The following is a 23,544-nucleotide window of genomic DNA, read 5'->3' as shown; positions in this document are numbered from 1 at the left end:
GTAGAATAAGATCTCCTTCTCCATTTCATTCTATAGGTTTTTAGAGTAATTTCTATGGAATATTATTGAATTAATTCCTGCTCATTCTTGTAGGACTTCCCCCTAAGGAAGTAGTGGTGGTGGTGGGGAAGCAAAGTAAATATTCCAGAAATATTCCCAACCCTAAATCCAACTGCTTTATTTAAGATGCTCGAGATAATTTTATGAATCATAAGTAACACTTTCAAGTACAGAGCAACCAATGAAGAAAGTACTGTAACATCCACTACTAAAACCTCCATGGCAAACAACATAGGCCTATTCTCAGCACATCTGGTAAGGAGTTTTGGCTTGCTCCAGGGCAACTCAGCTTATGGTAACCTTTGCCCTTTAAGTAGCACTACACTTACTATTTTCTTTTTCACCCGTCTCACTACACTGAACCAGCCTGTGCAAAATTAAATCCTATTTAGTTGTTGAAGGTAAAAGCCTAAACACATGGCAGAGTTCAGTCCTAGAGCATGGCACCTCCATTTCTTCTCATTGTACTACTGCAGGCACTTTGTGTTCTGAGGAGCAGAGTTCATCTTCAGTGCCTCTGAAGAGAACACAGACAGAGTGCTGAGGAGAAAAGGGTTCAAGTTTCATAGGCCTAGTGTCAACTCTAATTGAACTGTGGTACCTAACTGCATTAAATCCTGTTCTAAATCATCCCCAATGCAGCAGCACCACAATGCCCAAAATACCTTGCATTTGCAAACTGCATTTTAAGGAAGTTTGGGTGCAGTGAATTATACGTTGTACTACACAAATGCACTCAGAAATAAGGCAGCAGTCTGGCTTCTCTGCCAGACCGACATTAGGGAGGGTGCTGGAAATTTTTCTGAGGCTCACCATAACGCAACCTGAGCACCTAGGGGCTTGTTCAGGCAATTGTAAGTATAAGTGGCTCCAACTCCACTTATTTGTTTACACTAATACAATATGTGTTCCAATCTCACATGGAAGTCAGTGGAGTTGCATACACCCACCTCAGGTCTCGATTGGGCCCCTAGAGTTAATTTAGTCAGACATGGTTTCCAAACAATTAATAAGAAAGAAGTTTATTCTTGTTCATTCGCCATCTTTAGCTACATGTTTCTGCTGATCTGTACCCATGTACTACTGCATTGAATTGCCATAGCTGAGCAGAGGGCTGGCAGTGTGTGTTTCACTATTTCATCCAACTAGAGCATTGTTTTAGTTTTTCTTAATAAAGCAGAGGCCAGGGATCCCTTCTGTGGGATAAAACAGGGATTAGATAAATGCAACTTTTCAAGGCAAATTATGCACTTGAGTTGACATTCCCCAATGGATTACATGGCAGAAATAAGATTTAGTGTGTTCTTGCCAAATCTAGACCAATTTTCACTACAGGATAATAAACAATTAATTTTGGGCTTTTTTCCCCTCAAACGGAAAGCTTTGAAAGTCACTCTGTAAAATATCATAAAAGGCCCAACTTGTAAAGGTATTTAGGTGCAGATTTTCAAAAGTGCCCAGGAACTAGGTATCTAGATGCTTTCGAAAATGCCACTAGGAGCCTATCTGCATCTCCTTGGCCCAAACTGCACCAATTCAATCAATGGGACTATGATTTGATATACTTTTGGAACTTTTAGTGACTCCGTCTCCTTTCTCCAGAAAGCCATAATCAAATCCATATTTGTGAAGCACAAATTTGAATACTGATGTCAGAAATGGGATAGCACAGACATTTAAGGTCCCTCCTCTACTTTGTGTATTGTATCAAAAATAGGGAGTTGAATCACTTGTGTGTGTTTGTACTACAAAATTGAATGGCTGACCTACCCCAGAATACTGAATATTTTTCTTAGACAGCTGTCTATGACTTTTAACCTTATAGCTCGTTTGTTAAGAATAAAACTTGTTTGGTTATAATCTTGTTAGCCTCATTAATCTGTGGTTAGATCCTTCTATATATTCATTGATTTTGAGGCGATTATAGTCTGGAGGGAATTAAAAACAAATAGAAATTAAAAAAATTACAGTAGTTTTAAAGAATTCATCAGTCAGACAAAAGCTATAGCACAGAATACTTAACAGAATCAGAAGTTTTGGGGCACAATCTAGGAAACATCCGAGACAGCCATGTACCTTTTCCCAAGACACTGTGCTGAAATGGTAGGGTATTGGATTAATGAAAAATGAGTGTCTGTATAACAGCCATTTTGCTAGCATACTTAATTTAGACACCCTCTAGTGGAACCTCCTTGGAAAAAAGTTAGCAAGTCTAGCACTTTAGAGCTACCATCCCTTTAACTAGAGCATGAACTGATTCAGATTCATTACACGTTTCCATTTCTTCATCATCCTAATTATGTAGTGATATGGGTTCAGTGTCTTGCCTCATTTAAATTCTCTGAAAAAGTAAATTTTGCAAGATCAATACAGTATTTCATTCCTGCTTAAAAGCACACAGGAATCTGAGTTATTTACAACACCTATTGTTCTCTGTGCATACAGATTGCCAAGAGAACATCTGTCAGCTGAGTGCCAGCCGTATCTTTACAAAAAAGCTCAATCTTCCTAATAATCCATCAACACTTTTATACACCTCATCCTTAGCAATCACCAAAAGGTAGAAGCGGCTTGAAACAGCAGAACCTCTTCCGACTTTCTAAGAATTAGCACTGAAAATATAGCTTTAAAGATCACAGTTAATCAATCCCCAACAGTTATTTGTACATTTGTCCTAACTGACTGATAGTTTGAGTACAGCAGATTATTCCGGTCCTATGATTATTATTCTCCCAGAACAGAAACTTGAAGAAAGACACAGGGTGTTAATAAAGACCTAAAGAGGAGTTGTTACTACTTAGTAGCCTAATATGGAAGCTTTTGGCCAACAGAGCCTACATTGACCACTCCCACCCGACACCTATTTCTGTTTGTAAAAGCTGGCTTGTGGAGCAACTCCTCCCCTTCCCATTCAAACCAAGAGCACCATGAAAAACAGTGCAACAATAAGTGTAAAACTTGCTCTTGATCAAGCTTGATCAAGGCTGTTTCTCGTTCATGCATGGAGACTTTAGTCTGATCCATCCAAACCACAGAATTATCCTACAGAATTCACATAGCTAGTCTGCCACTACTGTAAATACTATAGTTTAAGGAGCTAATGGAAGACATGGGCTAAGGAGAGAGAATGGGAAATCTTTATTAAAAAACAGACTTTTCAAGAAAGCTCCCACTCTGAGGATGTGTGTGTGTGAGCAGGGGCGAATCACAATGGTAAAACAATAGCTTGAGGCTCTTTATATTAAAGTGCTTTGAAATCTACTGATTAAAGGCAATAAATAAGAGTCAGATATTTATTATTATTATTTTATTAAGCAGTCCTTTTAAGATTAGCAACACAGAAGATACAAAGTGATGCTGAAACTAAATTGTTAAAAGTGTCTGAACCCAGCTACCATACACAGGATATTGTACCATGCTAGCCACAGACTTCACATAACCAACGTTTATGCCTTGATCAAACAAGCCCCCTTTGAGCATTAAAAACCACTGCACCAGATTCTTGATGTCCAACTATCAAACTGGCTTTTCCAGAGATCATAGCACAAGTTTGTCAGAAGTTTAAACAGAGCTCAAAAAACTTCTTTCACCTTGTTTCTAAATTACCCAAGTAACAACTCTGCAAGGAGTTTCAAGATCCTACAAGCATTTCTTTTCCCAGCCCAAAAAGAGCAACTAGTCCCTCATATCATCTAGCCAAGTTCCTCAAAGCACCTTCTTCTATTGTGTCCTTGGGAAATTACTTAATTTAACAAAGCTGGACCCAGGCCTACTTCCCTTGTGGACAGATTCTCGGATTATCTTTTCGCTCAGGGCCTACAGTTGTGATATTTACTCAGGTAGAGAATAGTAACCCTCTCCTGATAACTGCTGGATAACCCAACACAATGTCCCATATATCTCTGTATTAATTAAATTACTCCATGCCTGTTTCATAACTCATCTAAAGGCAGCTAGCTAGACTACAAGCTGACATTGGAAGGTACAGTTTTACAAAGGAGATAGGCTCAGACATCTAGTTAAAGCTAGCGTGAAACTCAGATGCCAATTTAGCACTCCTAGTGACGGAGAAAACTGCTTCCAATAAAAACTGGCTATGAGAAATATCCAGGACCCTTGTAACTGAAGATAGTCTTAGGGTGACAGAACACAGAGGGGCTTCTGTCATAGACAACTCCTTACATCATCATCTTCCCCATCCCTGTGTTAGGACTTTATTCACAGGATTCTTGCCTATTTCACAGCTCTCCCTGCCAAAATCCCATTGTAGGATCTCTTGAGGAAGAGTATTTATTCATGCTCACCTGAACATTTCCTTTCTTCAGACAAGACAGGTCCAGCCTCCCCTTGTTATTTTTATGAGGAAGATTATGGATATCAAGATATCTGAAGTAATCAAAAAGAAAATTGGTTCATGTGCTCTGTGGCTCTTTAACAGCTGGAACATATTTCTGAGATAGTGACTGACAGATGTGGCTCTACCTTCAAACTGCAAGGAGGCTAAAGTGCCAGTGTAGGATCAGGGGACCTGGCAATGCATAATAATTTTAATACCTAGCTCTTATATAGTACTTTTTATCACTGGATCTCAACTGTTTTTGCAAAGGAGGTCAGTATCATTCATCTCCATTATCCTATATCACAGATGGAGAAACTGAAGTAGAAAGAGGTGAAGTGACTTGCCCAAGATCACCCAGCAGGCCAGTGGTATGGTATAATCGGTAGAGCACTCAGCTAGCACTTGAGATTTGGGTTGTATTCTCAGCTCTGCCACTGGTTGCTGCGTAAGCTTGGGCAAGTTACTTAATCAGTCTGTGCTTCAGTTTTCCCATCTGTAAAATAGGAATAATGATATTGACCTTCATTGTAAAGCACTTTCAGATCTATTGATGAAATGTGCTATATAAGACCTAGGCATTAGTATTACAAATCAAAAGATGAAGTGATACATGCTAAATACTATTGTTACCCCTTCTGACTTGAGTCAATATTGGGGAGGAGGGCAGGTTGTTTCCCTTAGAAAGAGAAATTGATAATAGAGTCAGATATTTCTTTGCTGCCATCTTGTTTATTTACAAAGAATATACAAAATCCTATTTCTCTGAAAATGGTAGGAATCAAACAAGAGGCAATTTATCTGCTCACAGTTCCAAACCTCTTTCCAGCCAGCCGCCTTCCCAAGAAGTTCTCTCTCTTAGCTTTCTCTCAGGGCTATGTTACCAGTGCTTCTCTTGCTGGCTGCTTCTGCCCACAGACACACACCTCCACCAATCAATACTCAGCCTCCTACATTTTCATTCAGCCCCCAGCAACACACACCTGTTCACAGAGCTCAGTTTCTGACTGGCTGCAGCCTTGCATGTGGTCTGTGTTTTGAGTAGTGCTTCTGTTGTTTCAGCTACCTTACTCTAAAAGTTGCTTCCTATATTCATCCAGAATGAAGGACAGCTATCGTGTGCACCAGCTTCAACAAGGTTTCACCCAACCTCCAACATAGCAATATTATTAATTAACCCCGTTCCAGGTTAGACATGGTTTCTGCCACTAACCACCACACAGGTTGGAAGCTGTTAGTTTCAATAAGGCTGGATATTAACCATATCATTATACTCTTCGAGTTCCAAGGCCAAACAGGAGTCACTGGTAAGTACCATCATCACATACTGATCCTTGCCCAAGTTGCTACTAGGGTAATGAAGCAAATAATATGAAGACAAAAGCCTCTTTGTCATGCCGCCACTGCAGACATGCATCTACTGCCAGGGTCCCTGGCTTTAAACTACAACTATGGCTTGTGTCTGATGAAGTGGGCATTCACCCACGAAAGCTTATGCTCCAATACTTCTGTTAGTCTTAAAGGTGCCACAGGACCCTCTGTTGCTTTTTTACAGATTCAGACTACCACGGCTACCCCTCTGATACTTGACAACTATGGAATTGTTTCAGCTATTTCAGGCAGCAGCCAAAGAGATCGTTACAGGATCCAAACATTAGTCAATCCCTTGGACAACTGTGAGGTTTGAGCAGGTTGAATCTCTCTAATATCAAAAATAAGCTCATCTTGGCTAACCTCAGGATATTCTCTGCATTTACTGGGATCGGGTAATTAAGGCAGAATTTCCAAAACCTCCTTGTTAGATCAGCTAGCGCCCAGGGGAGGGGGTCCTGAACTTTGCTAACTAGACCACAGGGCGCAGAATAGCACACCCCCGAAACTGACCTATTAGATTTCATGGCTGAAGAGAATCTCAGTATCACTCTTCCAATCCAGTTCTCTCTATACTTGTAACCAAAACTGAAGTTCCCCCTTGACCTGGATTTAAGGATTCTTCATAACAACACATCCTTTGAAGAATACACCCCCAACTCCAGTGATCCTGAGGCTGAAGAGAGAAGGTTGGGTCTAGCCTGATCATTCACAGACACCAGCTTCAAGTTTAACACATTAAAATTTCCCCCCACCTTTGTAAACGGTACTTAATAGGCTCAAAAATAGAATGCTTAATGAGACCACCTAAACTCATGAACAAACAGTACCCAGAGTCAGGCTAGATCAGTAGTTGCATAAGTAATCTATGGCTACCTGTGTGTTGACAGAAGTACTAGGTCAGTTAAAGCCATGGCAGTCTTCGCTAAGGTGTAAGAGTATTGTGCTGTAGGAGATGCTCTCTTTTTGAATTAAACATAAAGCTGAATTTCTTCCCTTATGTGATTATTAAAACAGGTGGCAATTTCACACTATGGGAGGCTGGTGACAATTAGGTATTTACATTCTAATTTCAAATGGCTGCAGCATTCCACCATTCCTAAACTGTCACAGTGTGTGGCTGTGCCCTGTGAAATCACGGTCCCACTCCTACCATTGAACCTGAATCATTTCTGATTGCATGATTGCAATGGTCCTAGGCACTATTTATTCTCAGATATGCAAAAAGCCCTCTGAAAAGATGTGAAGCAGGAGGGCATATTGCTTGACTAGATTCTGCAATGCGAGCAATAACCAGACCCAGATTGCTTGCTTGCTGCAGAACTCCTCTGTTTCTGGTTGTGTATAAAAGTCGCCTGAGCTTCATATTGCTATTTTGTACTGAAGGAGATGCATTTGACAATAATTATTAGGTGCTGAAGTGGAGCCATGACAACTTCTGTTTTTAGCATGCATGTCAGTTTTGTTCTCCAGTTTGAGAATACAGAATACATAAATTGACCCCATTCTGCAATACTGACAATTTTCCTCACATCATTTAACCTCATAAGCCACTGCTGCAGGCAACAACATGGTGGTATCCAGCATAGATTTCAAAGCAAACTCCACTTTTCAAGTACATTTTTGAAGGCCAGTGTCCTAAATGAAGCAGTAACTCTCAATTTATTACACATCAAACCATGAAGAATTTGTCAAGCGTCTAACATACTGCTAAAACACACACAGTAGAGAATTTGTCCATTACATTGCATTGCATATTAAACAGCTAAGCTATATACATTTTCACATGTAGTTTTAATTTCAGGTGACCTACGTATTTACACTCTTTAATCAATGCTGTTTTGAAATGTATGTAAACAGGTACCACAGTACATTACTTAAAACAACATTTTAAAAAATATGTTCCTTTATAAAAGGTTTTAGCACGATGGCAGGTCAGCTGAGAAAAGCTCACATCACAAGTTTGTGGATAAGGAGAATACCACAAAGCCTTATAACCTGTACGAGCACAAATATTCATCAAATACTTTAAAAGATTGTGTTTTAAATCAATTGATTACATGGACTTAATTTTTGTTCAGCGGATACAAGTTTTATCACAATACTGATCCATGAACTCTTGTGCTTTCCAAGTGGCAAATATTCTATGGAAATAAAAAAAAATCTCTAAACAACATATGATATAAGTTAGGTGAAAGTGTATTTGTTTCCCATTTCAGCAGAGGAATCAAAGTTTACTAGGTGTCCATAGGGGGCCAAATGCAGTTCATCCTGCTTATTACTTCTTCCTCTTAGTCTCTTCTCCAGTGTCTAGTTTGCGTTTCTTAGCAGAAGCTGGTTCATCTTTTTCGTCATCTTTAAATAAAAGATGGTGTCAATTAACACAAGTATAATATATGAACTCAAGCTGGAAAGTTAGTATGTGTTGTCACATACCCTAGCCTCTTGCCAAACCAATTTATTTTTCCACTTCTGAAGATCCGTTGGAACCACACACACTAGGACTGGCGGATAACATCCCCACTCTTGGAATGGACCAAAGTGTTAGTAGGAAAGATTAATTATTTTTATTATGGTAGTGACTAGGGGCCAATCATGCTAGGCATTGTACAAACAGCAGGAGATAGATCTTTGGGGCAGGGACTAACAATTTAAATAGACAAGACAGACCAAGGATAGGAAGAGAGATATTACATATAATCAGAGAGTGAGGGTCTGCAGATTTCATGTTTGTTGTACAATGTCTTTTTAATCTTTGGGTGGGATTTTGTTAGGAGGGGAGACAAAGGAAGGAGGACAGGATAGTAGTGAAGAGGGAAGGAAGAAGGGGAGCATGCAGGGCAGGCGAAATGAAGAGTGGGAGGAAAAGGGAGCAGGAGCAAACAGTCAATATTCAGAGTGAAACTTAGAAAGCAGTTAGATGCCATCCTCAGATGATGATGCTCCCTTTGTCAATCAAGTTCTCAATGAGCAAGCCTAAGTACCTCACTGATATCCAAGACAATACTGAATGTTTCAAAAGAAACATTTTCTACTTTTAGCTCTATTCTTTACAGCTTGTCTTGAGTTATTCTCACACACAAACACATTTAATATGTAGTTGACAAAAAGAACATTCAATGACATATACGGCCAATTCTTCCAACCTACGGTATCAAGATGTTTAGGTGCGAGTATTATAGATGCTCTTCTAAAAAACATCTTTCATTTACAGCTCCTTTTATCCTGAAGTACTTTGCAAATATCATAAATACAAATAACCTGGCCTACCACTGAAATATAGCTACTTCTGGGGTGAAACACAGCAGTAGTTCTCATAACTAAATTTTCTTTTACAGTTTTGAATGTAAAACCTGTCCAAAATTGTTGGATCTAACCTTGCTACTGAACCACAGACAACATAATTTTGTGACGAGAGGAAGAAAATAAGGCAGCCAGATAGTACAAGAGGAAGAGGAACAGCAGGCCACCAATGGCCTTGCCCCAAAGATCTCTACAGCAGAGCCTGGTGACGTGCACCACCTTATTTGTATTTTGTATTAACATCTTTCCCTACAGCACATGTAGCAGTATTCAGCAAATCCACTTTTTTATTCACATTCATGTTAAGCTTAGTACATATATGACTGTGGAAAGCACAGCCACATTATGTCATGACTACCTGGAGAAGAAAGAACTATCAAAGAAACACAATGTAGGAACTGCACTTACTATTGGTTCACTAAAGCAGATAGTACATTTTTAATGAACTATTAATTATAGGGCTGACCTTGAACTATTAGGTGATCAATGGTTTCAAGCTTTGATTTATGAAATTTGGATGCTTTAACTTTACATGGTATCCTATGAGAATCTTGACTCTTTAAAATCAGGTATGTATTACATTATAATTATTATTTCATCCCTTTTTCCAAGTTAAAAGTTCAATATAACAAAACCAAATGTTTGATAAAAGAGAAGCTTCAAAGAGGATTTTGGAACAGCAGAATATGAGCAAGAGAACATTTAACAACCCCAACAACAAGAGAGAGAATTAATGTAACTAAGCTCCCTGGGACTGCATCCTGCAACAACCTATAAATTAGCTCTATAGCACATGGTTACTTGGAAAATGGTTTATTTGTCCCTTTCTGATGAGTTTCTTAATACCTGCTTAGAAAACGAATTAAAATCATTATGATTTTCCTCCTAATAAGAGGAAATTTTATAACAGGATTTTACACATAATCATTCTTGAGCCACTAGTACAGTACTAACTTACCATATATTAGATATTGCCCATTATGGAGGAGGGGAAAGAAGGAAACCCAGGAAGGCCAAACTAAAAGCAGATCACATAATACACACCCAAAAAGAACCATCCCTTTTTATTTTTCAGACCCTTCTAGGATTGCCAGGAGTCCGGTTTTCGACCAGAACACCTGGTCAAAAAGGGACCCTGGAGGCTCCGGTCAGCACTGCTGGCCTGGCAGCTAAAAGTCCAGTTGTTCATAGCGGCTGGCTTGTCCCTCCGGCTCCTAGGCACAGGAGCAGACAGGGGACTTTGTGCGCTGCCCCTAGCCTGCCCTGCATCTAGGAGCCAGAGGGACATGTCGCTGCTTCTGAGCGCTGCCTGAGGTAAGCGCTGCCAGGAGCCCACACCCCAAATTCCCTCCCACACCTCAACCCCCTGCCCCAGCCCAGAAGTCCCCTTCTGCACCCAAAGTCCCTCCTGGAGCCTGCACCCCCGTGTAACACCCCAACCCCTGCCCCAGTCCTGAACCCCCTCTGGCATCCCAACCCCCTGCTGCAGCTTGGTGAATATGAGCCAGCGAGCAAAGGTGGGGGAGAGCAAGCAACGGGGGGGGGGCGGATGGACCGAGCCCAGGGCAGGGCCTCGGGGCAGGGCAAGGTGTTCGGTTTTCTGCAATCAGAAAGTTGGCAACCCTAGACCCTTCACCAGATTAGATAATTTCCCACCTGATTCTGAAGGCTCTTGCTCCTCTTCTGGTAAAAAGTTAACTTTGTTTGTTTGCTGTGGAGCATCATCTCCATTGTCCTCATATATGTTAGACCATTTTATTGCCATATCAAGCTCAGGAGGTGGTGGCGGCTTCTTTTCCTTAATACTGTAAATCTCAGGTGGTGGTACTGCATTAGTCTTCCACACTTTGAATTCCTTAGGAGGCTGTTGAAGAGAACACAACTGTTTACAATGCATTGCAACAAAGCGAAGTAGAGCAGAAAGCGAGAGCCTCACATTACGTCAAACCAAAGGAGATCTGATCTCTGGATTACCAAAAACAATTACCCGAGGGGCCCTGGCATAGGGTGACCAGATGTCCCGATTTTATAGGGACAGTCCCGATTTTGGGGTCTTTTTCTTATATAGGCTCCTATTACCCCGCACCCCCATCCCGATTTTTCACACTTGCTGTCTGGTCACGCTACCCTGGCAAGGTTAAACAAGAAAGAGACTTTCCCCTAAAACAACAAAGGGGAAAACCAGAAAACTAAACCCCATGCCCCCAGCCCAAAGAAAATGGCAAAGATTCAATACATTCTGTGAGGAGAAGTCTGATTTAGACACCTCTGCAGGACTATTTTTTAATCCTGCTCCTGCCCCTACCCCACAATACTGACTCCTACTGTTACCCAATCGGGCTGCAGGGCTCTACCCTGGCGTTCCTCCCTGTGCACCTGTTGGGAAGAGGGTCTGGCAATCTCACCAGGCTCTGTTCGAGGGCCTTGCTCAAGGGCAGCGATTTCTCAACCTGCAGCCCAATTAGCAGACAGCTGCGGCCCAGCTGGGTGCTAAAAAAAAATTCAAAATGTGTTGCTCTGGTCTAAAAAGCGGCGGGGCTGGTCCAGGGGGAGACAGTGTCTGGCAGCCTACTAGAGCGCTACTGCCAGCAGGGCACTGGTGAGTGCCGCAGGGGGCAGGTGCGGGAGAGTGGGTCTCTGGCCAGGGTTGTGGGAAGGAGGGGGGGGGCATCCCCAGGTTTTAGGCTACCCTCCCTTCCGGGGCAGGGTCTCTGGGCATAGAGAAGTGTGGGGGTTTATTGGCGGGGGGAGGGCGCTGTGGTTCTCAACCTGCGGCCCACGACGATAAATAGGTTGAGACCCACTGCAGAAGAGGGTCATAGTGTCTTTGACTAGCGGGAGCCCCCCTTGGCTCCTAGGGGGCGGGAGAGACTCCGCCCCGCTGTTCGCAGTGGCTTGGGGCTCTCCCTGGTGCCGCTCGGGGACACCGCGCCCAGCAGCACAGGGCCGGGAGGGCCCCGCGCAGACGCCGGGCTTTACCCGAGAGCCCCCCCCCCCCCCCCGTACCGCGCCGGAGCCCCCCCGGCCTCACCTCCTCGGGCGCCCGCACCACCCGGCGCTCCCAGTCGATCTGCTTGTTGAGCGGGTTATAGAGAAAGGACGGCGGCCGGGACACGTTCCGGAACAGCTCGTCGGGCCCGGGCAGCCGCGGCTTCCGGCCCGGGCTGCCCCCGGCCGCCTCCCCAGCAACCCCGGCCGCCTCTCCCCCGGCGGCGCGCGGCTCGTCGCCCTCGGAGTCCGAGCTGGAGCTGCTGCTGTCGCTGCCGTAGGCCGCGAAGTAGCCGAGCGGATCCTTCCCCTCCGCCGCCATGGCGGGGCTGGCACTGGGGACACCCAGCGGCCGCGGAAACCCGGCCTGGAACCAAACGTTCCGGGCGCGAGAGAGGCCGAGGAGCCAGGCTCCCTCAGGGGGTCGCCCGCCAGGCAGCCAGGAGCGCCGCCCTTGCCCAGGTAGCTGCCCCGTCGTCCCCCTCGCACACAGGGATCCCACTGCCCGCGAGGGGGCGGGCACCCCGGACGTGCTCTCCCCCGGCCCGGAAGCCCGACGCAGGCCCAGTGACTGGACTGGTAGGGAGAGCTCGGCACGAGGAAGGACTGTGACTGTTTAGAGATAAGATGGGGGTAGTGTGACCAGATGTCCCGATTTTATAGGGACAGTCCCGATTTTTGGTTTTTTTTCTTCTCTAGGCTCCTCTTACCCCCCACCCCCATCCTGATTTTTCACACTTGCTGTCTAGTCACCCTACATGGGTAGGGTTACCATATGTCCGGTTTTTCCTGGACATGTCCGGCTTTTCGGCAATCAAACCCCCATCCGGGGGGAATTGCCAAAAAGCGGAACATGTCCGGGAAAAATGCCATCCGGGCACTTCCCCTCCCGCGGCTGCTCTGTGAGTCCTCCCCTCTCAGACTTCGGCTCTGTAAGAGCCAAGCTGCCCAAGCCAGCGCTACTGGCTCGGGCAGCCCCCCTTGCCTCCGGACCCCAGCCGGGCACTTCTCCTCCCCGGCTCCAGCTGCTGTGCTCCGGATTACTACTACCCTCCTTTGCTGCATAACATCTGAGCTAGCCATTCAAGAGGTTTTTTTAAAAAAATGCTAATTATCAATGAAGGAAAAGTCATCTCTGATAGCCAAACAAGTGTTACATGTTCAAAAGCCCATGCCTTCCTCAATCTAAGAAAAAACACTTTATTATTTCAGAAATGGAGGACAGTAACCAACTGTGAGATTGAGAAACAGTATCAAACACACCAACACCTAGCAGTGCATTGCATACTTTGTGACAACACTGAATTCCATACATATCAAAAATCTTACTATGAAAGCTAGAACCAATAAAAACATACCAAAAGAACCCCCCAAACACATACATCTCCTGTAAGTGGAAAATAGTGGGGTCATTAAAAACAGGCAACATTCATGTATAGAAACTGTTAAACAAGCGGAGACACACAAACACTGGTTTGAAGGAAGGTTGGGAACAAGTCTTAAGAGAAGAACAGGATAATAAATCTGGTAAGTAATTTTAATGTAAAGAGTGACCAGAAAGCATCCTCTTTGCATGATTCCATACAGTGCACAACACAGGATAAAGTTTTCCAAAAGTTATTTTGGATAGCTGCTATACTCAAGAGTTGTTGGTGGTCTTTCAATCATTAATGTATATGTTGGAAATGTAAAATCCATTAGGGTTACTTGATATACATGAAGTTAGACTTGCTTAAGATTATAGAGCTTTATAAACTAGAAAGTATGAGCTTCACCTTGAGCTTAGAGAATGGATAGATAAATTGTGGAATCCTCTAGTGGCCTGGATTGCTTGAATCCAAAAACTGAGCGCCGGGGCAGATCCTCCACTGGTGTAAACTGAGCAGCTTCATTAAAGTCATGGGAGTCTACACTAGTGGAGTGCCTGACTCTAGAATTGGTGCAGCTGTTTCGTGTGGCTGGGAGGGAGGAGGGGGAATGCGGGCCACTCAGGGGAGGGGGCGGAGACTTTGGGGAAGTGGTTGGAATGGGGGCAGGGAAGGGGCGGAGTTGGGCAGGGCCGGGGGCAGGGAAAGGGGCGGGGAAGGGGCGGAGCCAGGGCCCCGTGGAGTGTCCTCTTTTTTCAATGTTCAAATATGGTAACCCTATACATGGGGGATCTGAGAGCGCCATACAAGATGCTGCTGGTCGGGCACAAGGGGCCCTGTCCCATCACTTTCCTCATAATAGTAACAAAACAGGGAAGAGGACATTCAAAGAAACCGTTAGAAAACAGATTTAAAACTGATCAAAGGAAATATGCTTTTTACACCACTCATCATTAACCTGTAGGACTCATTAAAGAGGCATAGTAGCTATTTACATGGATGAGAACATACACAAGTAAGAGTATCATAGAATCATAGAATATCAGGGTTGGAAGAGACCTCAGGAGGTCATCTAGTCCAACCCCCTGCTCAAAGCAGGACCAATTCCCAACTAAATCATCCCAGCCAGGACTTTGTCAAGCCTGACCTTAAAAACCTCTAAGGAAGGAGATTCCACCACCTCCCTAGGTAACCCATTCCAGTGCTTCACCACCCTCCTAGTGAAAAAGTTTTTCCTAATATCCAACCTAAACCTCCCCCACTGCACCTTGAGACCATTACTCCTTGTTCTGTCATCTGGTACCACTGAGAACAGTGTAGATCCATCCTCTTTGGAACCCCCTTTCAGGTAGTTGAAAACGGCTATCAAATCCCCCCTCATTCTTCTCTTCTGCAGACTAAACAATCCCAGTTCCCTCAGCCTCTCATAAGTCATGTGCTCCAGCCCCCTAATCATTTTTGTTGCCCTCCGCTGGACTCTTTCCAATTTTTCCACATCCTTCTTATAGGGTGGGGCCCAAAACTGGACACAGTACTCCAGATGAGGCCTCAGTAATGTCGAATAGAGGGGAATGATCACGTCCCTCGATCTGCTGGCAATGCCCGTACTTATACAGCCCAAAATGCCATTAGCCTTCTTGGCAACAAGGGCATACTGTTGACTCATATCCAGCTTCTCGTCCACTGTAACCCCTAGGTCCTTTTCTGCAGAACTGCTGTCAAGGCTGTATCCCCACTTTGAACTTTAGGGTACAAGTGTGGGGGCCTGCATGAGGACTTCTAAGCTTAACTACCAACTTAGATCTGGTCTGCTGCCACCATTCTCTTCCCTGGGAAGCTTTGAGAAACCTTTCACTAATTCCCTGGTGAATACAGATCCAAACCCCTTGGATCTAAAAACAAGGAAAAATCAATCAGGTTCTTAAAAAGAAGGCTTTTAATTAAAGAAAAAGGTAAAAATCATCTCTGTAAAATCAGTATGGAAAATAACTTTACAGGGTAATCAAACTTAAAGAGCTCAGAGGACCCCCTTCTAGTCTCAGGTTCAAAGTACAGCAAACAAAGATAAACACTCTAGTAAAAGGTACATTTACAAGTTGAAAAAACAAAGTAAAACTAAGACGCCTTGCCTGGCTTTTTACTTACAAGTTTGAAATATGAGAGACTTGCTTAGAAAGATGGGGAGAACCTGGATTGATGTCTGGTCCCTCTCAGTCCCAAGAGCGAACAACCCCCTTAACAAAGAGCACAAACAAAAGCCTTCCCCCCCACCCCCCAAGATTTGAAAGTATCTTGTCCCCTTATTGGTCCTTTGGGTCAGGTGTCAGCCAGGTTACCCGAGCTTCTTAACCCTTTACAGGTAAAAGGATTTTGGAGTCTCTGGCCAGGAGGGGTTTTATAGTACTGTACACAGGAGAGCTGTTACCCTTCCCTTTATAGTTATGACAACTGCTTCCTAGCCATTCGGTCCCTAGTCTGTAACAGTGAATGGGAGTCTTCCGTCCTAAGTGCAGGACTCTGCACTTGTCCTTGTTGAACCTCATCAGGTTTCTTTTGGGCCAATCCTCTAATTTGTCTAGGTCCCTCTGTATCCTATCCCTACCCTCCAGCGTATCTACCACTCCTCCCAGTTTAGTGTCATCTGCAAACTTGCTGAGAGTGCAGTCCACGCCATCCTCCAGATCATTAATGAAGATATTGAACAAAACCAGCCCCAGGACCGACCCTTGGGGCACTCCGCTTGAAACCAGCTGCCAACTAGACATGGAGCCATCGATCACTACCTGTTGAGCCCGACGATCTAGCCCATTTTCTATCCACCTTATAGTCCATGCATCCAGCCCATACTACTTTAACTTGCCGGCAAGAATACTGTGGGAGGGACAGCCTTGATTGACTGCTTTGAAAATCACAACCCTCTCATGCTTCAGCATGTACAGTAGGCCAATCACCAACTGATAAGGGCTAGTGCAGGGGTTCTCAAACTTCATTGCACCGTGAGCCCCCATCTGACAACAAAAATTACTAGACGACCCCAGGAGGGGAGACAAAAGCCTGGGGTGGGGGGCACAAAGCTGAAGTCCCACACCGCTCAGGGGTGGGGGGCTGTAACCTGAGCCCCACCGCTGAGGGCGGAAGAGCTTGGGCTTCAGCCCTGGGACCCAGCAAGTCTAAACCAGCCCTGGCAACCCCATTAAAATGGGATTGCGACCCACTTTGGGGTCCCAACCAACAGTTTGAGAACCACTGGGTGAGTGTAAAAAAGCCCTCTGGATAGGTTATTCCGTAACAGTCAATAGTAGTACAAAAAGCTCAAACCCTTTATTTTCATGTGGATTCCAATAAACTTATTTTATTTTTAGTGTACTCTGATTAGCCTCAGGCAAATATCTTACACAAATTTGGAGTTGGAGTACTCCTATATTTGATGGAAAAACTAACCACCACTCTATTTTGTTTGCCTCAGCTGAGATCTTGTTTATATTCACTAGTAGGCTACATTGTACAACAAAGGCAAACGTATTGGAGTTTGCATTTTACAATTATTTGATCCTACATAGGTATACAAATGGAGGTAATGCTGAGAAATATATTTGCTTTAAAAAAAAATACAGACCTTATCTAGAGAAGACTAAAAAGGGTGTTAACTAATAGTCTAATGCCTTTGAAAAGTCTAGTATAGACAAACCTTTAAGTTTAAAACGTGCTAAACCGCTCACCTATGTAGGAACTTAAGCTTTAACCCAACCACTTAGCCTGTGTTAAAATATACAGTGCTTTCAAAAATGTTCCAATACCTTGTTTGAAAAGTCATGTAGATAAGGCCAGTGCCTCCTTTTTTTTAATTCTACCTAGCTAACAATTTAAAAACACCCTTAACATCTAGTTTAACAATTACTATCACATTAGTTGAGGGGGATTAAACACCTAGGTTATGTAACCAGCTAGCTCCACTGTAGAAATATTAAAACTGTGTCTACCCTAATATTAAGGGGTATATCAAAATCATGTTAGGTAATTGTTTTAAAAATAACATTTTCCCTAGTTTAGACCCACAAACTTGGGTCAGAAGCTCTCCAGCCTGCTACCTTTTCCAGTCATGCTCTCTCAATCATTTTAAAAGATGTGTTCTTCCCCAGGTGAGTATAATTCTACCATACCCAACTAGTGTTCAAACAGGGTCTGGCTCTACACAGCACCTTCTACAGATCAGTCAGGAAAGTTGAAGCAGAGTGAAGCCTGATTTAAGTCTTTGTACCCACCCACCCCATCCCTCCCCCTCTCCCCAAACACAGCAGATGAGGGAAGATAGTTCTATCATTCTGCCAATGGACAGATGAACAGTGTTCATTTATTTTTTTAAAGATCATGCTATTGGAGGTTAGGTTAGAAATTACACATTGGAGTCTCTCCAACCTAGGAAGAGTTCCATGGAATGCTCAAGCCTCAAGTGAGGATGGGCACTCAAAAGAATCAGGCGTTGTGAAGTGGACAAGTTAGGGGAGTACTCTTCAACAAGCACCCCTCTTCCTCAACAGTGCTCCAGAATTCAATGCCATGGAATTGTTGTAAATTAGCATATTGCAGTAATCTATAGCCTGTTTGAGCAGCTCAGACCAGAGATGTTTTGTTTTAAGGTAACAGAAGCCACAAAGAGAGGTAATGAGGAGGGTGTGGAGGAGAGAAGCAAGCAATTATGGAAAAGAAAAAAAAAGATTTCAACACAGTTTGTGATATTAAATCTTTGTTTAAAAAAATGCATAGGTTTCAAGCATTTGTTAAGATTACACACGTTCATTAAAGATCTCAGGTTAATACAATGGAGCAATTACTGCACACAGAGTTTGTGGTACACATTCAGACATTTGGTAGTTATCTAGCAAATCTCTAACATTCACATTATGAAACCATGTACATTGTATATTTTTGGTTTGCACAGGATCAACCCCTCCTCCCAGATTCACCCAATTTTTGGGGATCTCCTGTAACCACAGAACCCTATCCCATGAGAGATTATGTACATCATATAAATTGCTGAACCATTCACTTCTCAATGGGCCTGCTCTTGCTCCCAAAGAAGTTTTAGCATTAGTTTGAGTGGAAGGCGAATTGTGTGCATTGACTGCAAGGCTCTCAGCAATTCTCAGGCTCAGATCCAGATAGAGTAAATTAGCCTAATTTCTATAATCACTTCCAACAGGGATAGCAAAATAAGTTACAATAGATAATACCTGCAGAGTTCATAAAAAATGGTTGGGAATGTTCAAAATGTAGGGGTGTTAAGACACTTAGCTTGATTTTTAAGAGTGCTGAGACCCACAACTCCAAGCTGTAGTGAATAGAATTTGTGGGTAATCTGCTTTTTTGAAAATCAGGCTCAGTGTGTTTTAGATGGATGGATACCTGAAAACATAGTGATTGGTGTGTCATATATTAATAAAAGCAGCCCATATTTTTGTCATATGTAAGCTACCTCATTCTTATACTAAAGTTGTTTCTACATGATATTCTAATTAAACTTGAGTTTATTTGAACTGAGTTAACATCCATGGACTAGTCAGACATGAACAACAAATAGCTATAGGATACTTTGTAGATTACTTTTCTGAGTCCCCAAATGGGACCAGCCTCCTTTTGGGCTGTCGTCACCCATGAACAACGTAAGGCAGCTCTCCTCTGAAGTCCAGAGGCTGAGCATATGGCCTCTGCAGGAGAATTAGCATTAGAAATGGAATCTGGGTGTGACAGACTAGAATACTTATCTTACTTTAGCATTCAGTGTCAGAATTATACATTTTAAATAAAATCCAGTCTACCTTTTGATAAACAGAAAATGTAACTTGAGAAAAATACTCTGTGTAAAGACATCTGTACATAATCCTGAGTAATACAGTTTTTAAATTTGTCATTTTGCACTTGTACACTTAATTTTCTAAAATTCAATCTTACAAAGTGGGGATTAGAATGAGAAGGAAAGTATGAAAGGATTAAACATATTGTACTATGTCAGATGAGAACTTTTCCCATGTTAAAATAGTTAAAACTTGGTTTAGATTCTAAATCACTTGCAATGTAAACGTGTTATTGTAGGGTGTAAAAATTAAGTATCTGCAGTGCAATATTTCCTTGAGTACTTCAGTTAAAGACATCCTCCTGCTAGGTCCACCCATTAAATACTGTACCTTTTGCTCCTTACAGAAGCATACCCTTACTTAAATAAAGGCATTTTATAAATAAGATACTGAGCAACTCCCTTACTGGGATCTGAACAGCTGACATTCCTTTCCACTATTAATATAAATGTAAATTAAAACAAATGCATCTCAAACCAATGATTTCTATATTATATTTAAAAACAGTATGTGAAAATGCATTTATCATATATGAACTCTAATCAGTGTAGTATCTGCCTTTCATGTTTGGATGAAAATAGAGCACAAGATTCAGAAAATTAGCATATTGAGAATTATTTGACAATAAGCATTTAAAAAAAATGCATGGCTACAAAGAGCCAAATTCTGCCCTCCCAATGGGAGTGGTGTGTGCATAAATTTGAGGGAAGAATTTACCCTATGTCACGTAAAAGATTAGTTTGGCAAACTTTTAGAAGCAGTACAAAAATATAAGTTCTGAGAAAGTCCTTTTAAAGTGTTCTCTTTTGTAATAGCCATTTTTCCCTCTACTTGCTAAAAATATCAAAATCTGCTAATGTTGGAGGATAAATATTTGTTCCATTGAGTGGAAAAATTTAAGTAATGACAATATTAACATGAAATCCTAAAAAAAAAAAAAAAAAAAAAAAAAAAAAAAAAAAAAAAAAAAAAAACCAGCACTAGTTGCATCTAAAGACTTCCAGAAACTAAAGATACAGAATCAACTGATTACCATTTTAAACTTTTTTTTTGTGGCAACTCTCATAGGCTATTTCCCCTATTTGTGATTTAACAGTTTGGAAACATTCTGTATGCTGCCTGCAAAGATATGTAAAAGTCTCACAACACCCCCCCCCCCCCCCCCTTTTAAGTAAACAGACAGGAAAAAGAGTCATTGAAGTCATTGTGGTAGAAGAGAACGAGATCTTAAAGGCAGAAAACGATTGTCACTTGAACTGGCACTGGCTTCCTGTTGTTCAGACTGCAGTTCTGGTGGAAGAGGGGGTGCTCCAGGATCCCCAGGTCCTGGAAGCGTGGTTGAGAAGTCTGCGTTTTCTGTGCTTCCCATCTCCACAATTGGTAAATTCATTGAACGAAGAGATGAAGCAGACACAAAAACAGCTGTACTAAACTGTTCTTCTGGTTGATTATGGGTAGATTCTTTTACTTTTTCATAGTAATTGGATTCATCAGAATATGACCTAGAAAGATTATTTGTTCCTCCATACACTGAAGTCATACAGCTGCTGCAGCTCAGACCTAAACAAAACCAGATTGGATGTTATTACAATTTGCTATGTAGCTAGACAGCTTCTCCCTCAGATTACTTCAATGACATTTATTAAAATGTTCTAAAAGCCATCAAACTAGAGCATAGGTACTTAAATTTTATCAATGTGGATCACTTGTCTTGTAGACCATCTCTCCTGTCAACTTCAGTCTCACCTGACATCACACCATTCCAATGTGAATTACAGTCAAATTAGTTAATGTTTCACAAAAACTAATTGTCCTTTTCGTCTTCCCATTCTGTTCCCATCTAGCTTCTCCAACATCCCTATCCCCATCCCTTTCCTCTCAGGAATACTGTCCCCTCTCTCATGTCCTGAAATTTATGAAAATGGCAAGTATGAGATTTTATTACAGCACAAAAACTGCAGAAACTGAACCCCTTCTACCTTCTCTTTCCTTTTATTACTACTTTAACCAATGGAAGTAATTTTGAGACTTTTATAATTAAGGCATTTCAAAATTGAGGGCTAACATTAGGCTCTTAAATCCATATTTAACTACTTTCATTAAAGTGGCCAGATTTTCACAAATGCTGAGAATCACAAGTTCCAGTGCAGTCAGCAGGAGCTGCAGGTGCCAAGGCCTTCTGAGAACTAAGCTGCTTATATTTAGGTGCCTAAATATGGATTTAGAAGCCTTAGTCTACGCATTCTGGTTTGAAAATTTTGGCCTGCATGATTTACACAGAGCTCCTTGTAGGAGACCAATGAGTATCTGTCAGAATCAACTTGAATGAAAAGGATATGCTGTCTTTGAGATAAGTAAGGCTTCAGTTTCAAGTTAGTCTGGCAGGAGAACACAGGCCAAAAATTCTCTTTACCCCGCACTCAAAAACAAAGGACATTTTTTGGGTGAAGAGAAGTATTTCAGCTTATTCTTCAGCTAGCAGTTCCATGGATCTAATTCACTGGGAACAGGGCCTTATTTTTGTAAACAAAGTCAGGCAAAACAGGGAAGATGTAAACCCTGGAGAGAAGAATCTGTTAAGATTTACTTTCTTCTAGGTTTCATCTTCTCCTCAACTTATATTTCTTAGAACCAATTGCTGGATATTTTTAGAGCTATGAATTACAATGTAATTTCAACTTTGAATACACTCTGTGACATCAAGTTATGATTCAATTTCCTGCGTGTCAACATAAAAAAATCCTTGTCCATGCATGCTAGGCTGAGGCAGCAGCACATATATGCATATATACACATAAGGTTTTGGGGTTATAGCTTTGTTTAATGTTGACACACAAAGGGATGGTTTAGTTTCCCAATACAAACTCATTTTATGTTAAGGCGCATAGTAAGTTTAAAAAAAGTGTTCCAAGAGAAAACCCTCAGGAAAGCTGATCACCAAGCTCAAATTCTGCAATATAATCTCATGGGAAGTAAAATTTGACAGATTTAGACCAAGATGCAAAAATACTTTGTGTACATCATAAATCATGAGCATTATTTTTTGTGATTAAGCATCACTGTGCTTAGCATGGTAAAAAGACAAAGGAAGACATGGTACTTGTCCCTAGGGGCTTAAATCCAAGTCTAATGTCGTTTGTTTGTCCTGCAAGAGACTTCTTCAAAGGCGGTATTCCCTATTACCAAAGGAATTCTGAAGCTAAGTAAGACATGTTTTTTGGTTTACATACTTTTACAGAGTCCTTTGAGATAAACATCTACTTTGCCATTTAACAATTTAAACATCTCACCTTTGAGAGCTTCAAGTTTTTCATTTTTGACTTTCAACACTACATCAGTTATCCTTTCTAACAGGAAGTTCTGTGTTCTTTCTCGTCTAATAGATTCAATCAAAGTATCTAGTCCCTTTGGATTTTCTGCTAAGTAGTCCAATAACTTCCCAGTTTTCTTCCTACTTGAGGGTCGACAAGATATTTCTTCAGCGTCCTCTCTAGTGAGTATTTTCTTTGAACGCAGGTAATCAAAGTGTCTCTCCGCTATAATTTTGTCACACAAATAGGGACGCATCCTTTCTAAAGCCTAAAAAAAAGACAAAACATTACTGTCATTAGCTGATTTTCAATGTGGCTAGGAGGATATATTGGAAAACATTCAAATTCAGATGATGTCAGTACTGGATTATAAACCTACATTTCTGAATTAGAAACCCCAATGCCATGTTACCCAACAGCCAGAGATCCATTCTCCATGTATCTGTATAATGTATTTATAACTTTTTAAAAAAAGTATCACCCAGTGAAGTCTCTCCCTCAGGTAAACAGTCTTCCATTAAATAAGGCCCAGAGGAAATTAAAAATAAATATATTTTAAATATTAAGTAGTAATGTGTTCAGATAGTTGTGGTTTAACTGTGCAGTCTAGCAAGAATTAAGAATGGTCAGCCTTTGGATTTATTAACTTATGCCTGATTAAGACAGATACTAGAGTGTTTAAACACTACATACTAAATATTAGTCCATGACCTGCTGGAAAAATGGCTAAATATTGTTAACTTCTAGCAACACCGTTATAATGTCAGTGATTCATTATTTCAACAGGAAATGGCTGCTTCTGATGAAGTGATGCATGTTGCTAGAGGGAGAATTGCTATTAAGAGATTCAGTTCAACATCCTGTTCTAGTCAAAGAAAAATTGAAGGGAAGGAGAGGAAGAATACAGATAATCTCAATTTTACACACACACACACACACACACACACACACACACA

The 23,544-nt window shown here is 41.8% G+C and overlaps 2 protein-coding genes across 4 annotated transcripts in view; both read right to left on the bottom strand.

Moving 5' to 3' along the window:
- Window positions 1–7,749: 7,749 nt before the first annotated feature.
- LOC113407254 (UPF0690 protein C1orf52 homolog) lies at window positions 7,750–12,431 on the bottom strand. The gene is made up of 3 exons (XM_026655548.2): window positions 12,102–12,431; window positions 10,727–10,934; window positions 7,750–8,122 (listed from the first exon to the last, which is right to left on the bottom strand). The coding sequence occupies exons 1-3, from the start codon at window positions 12,378–12,380 to the stop codon at window positions 8,046–8,048; spliced, it is 564 nt and encodes a 187-aa protein (XP_026511333.1). The 5' UTR covers window positions 12,381–12,431; the 3' UTR covers window positions 7,750–8,045.
- A 6,210-nt stretch (window positions 12,432–18,641) lies between these two features.
- LOC113405003 (B-cell lymphoma/leukemia 10-like) overlaps window positions 18,642–23,544 on the bottom strand; it is a 23,734-nt gene continuing 18,831 nt past the window's right edge. For all 3 annotated transcript variants that reach the window (XM_026655696.2, XM_026655697.2, XM_026655698.2), the window contains 2 exons: window positions 22,568–22,856; window positions 18,642–20,837 (listed from right to left, as the gene is read on the bottom strand). In XM_026655696.2, coding sequence (XP_026511481.1) covers window positions 20,479–20,837; window positions 22,568–22,856 — 648 coding nt within the window. In that variant the 3' untranslated portion in view covers window positions 18,642–20,478. The remainder of the gene's footprint in view (window positions 20,838–22,567; window positions 22,857–23,544) is intronic.

The sequence above is a fragment of the Terrapene carolina genome, unplaced genomic scaffold, assembly GCF_002925995.2.
Source record: "Terrapene carolina triunguis isolate 2854851 unplaced genomic scaffold, T_m_triunguis-2.0 Scaffold210, whole genome shotgun sequence".
Classification (NCBI taxonomy): Eukaryota; Metazoa; Chordata; order Testudines; family Emydidae; genus Terrapene; species Terrapene triunguis.
The sequence above is the reverse complement of the archived record's forward strand: the minus strand, read 5'-3'. Positions and strand labels throughout refer to the sequence as shown.

Coding starts and splice junctions, on each gene's coding strand:
- LOC113407254 (XM_026655548.2), bottom strand. CDS start 12,380: ATGGCGGCGGAGGGGAAGGATCCGCTCGGCTACTTCGCGGCCTACGGC. Junction 10,935..12,101: donor TGGTGCGGGCGCCCGAGGAG/GTGAGGCCGGGG, acceptor TCTCTTCAACAG/CCTCCTAAGGAATTCAAAGT. Junction 8,123..10,726: donor GCAAGAGCCTTCAGAATCAG/GTGGGAAATTAT, acceptor TTTTATTTAAAG/ATGACGAAAAAGATGAACCA.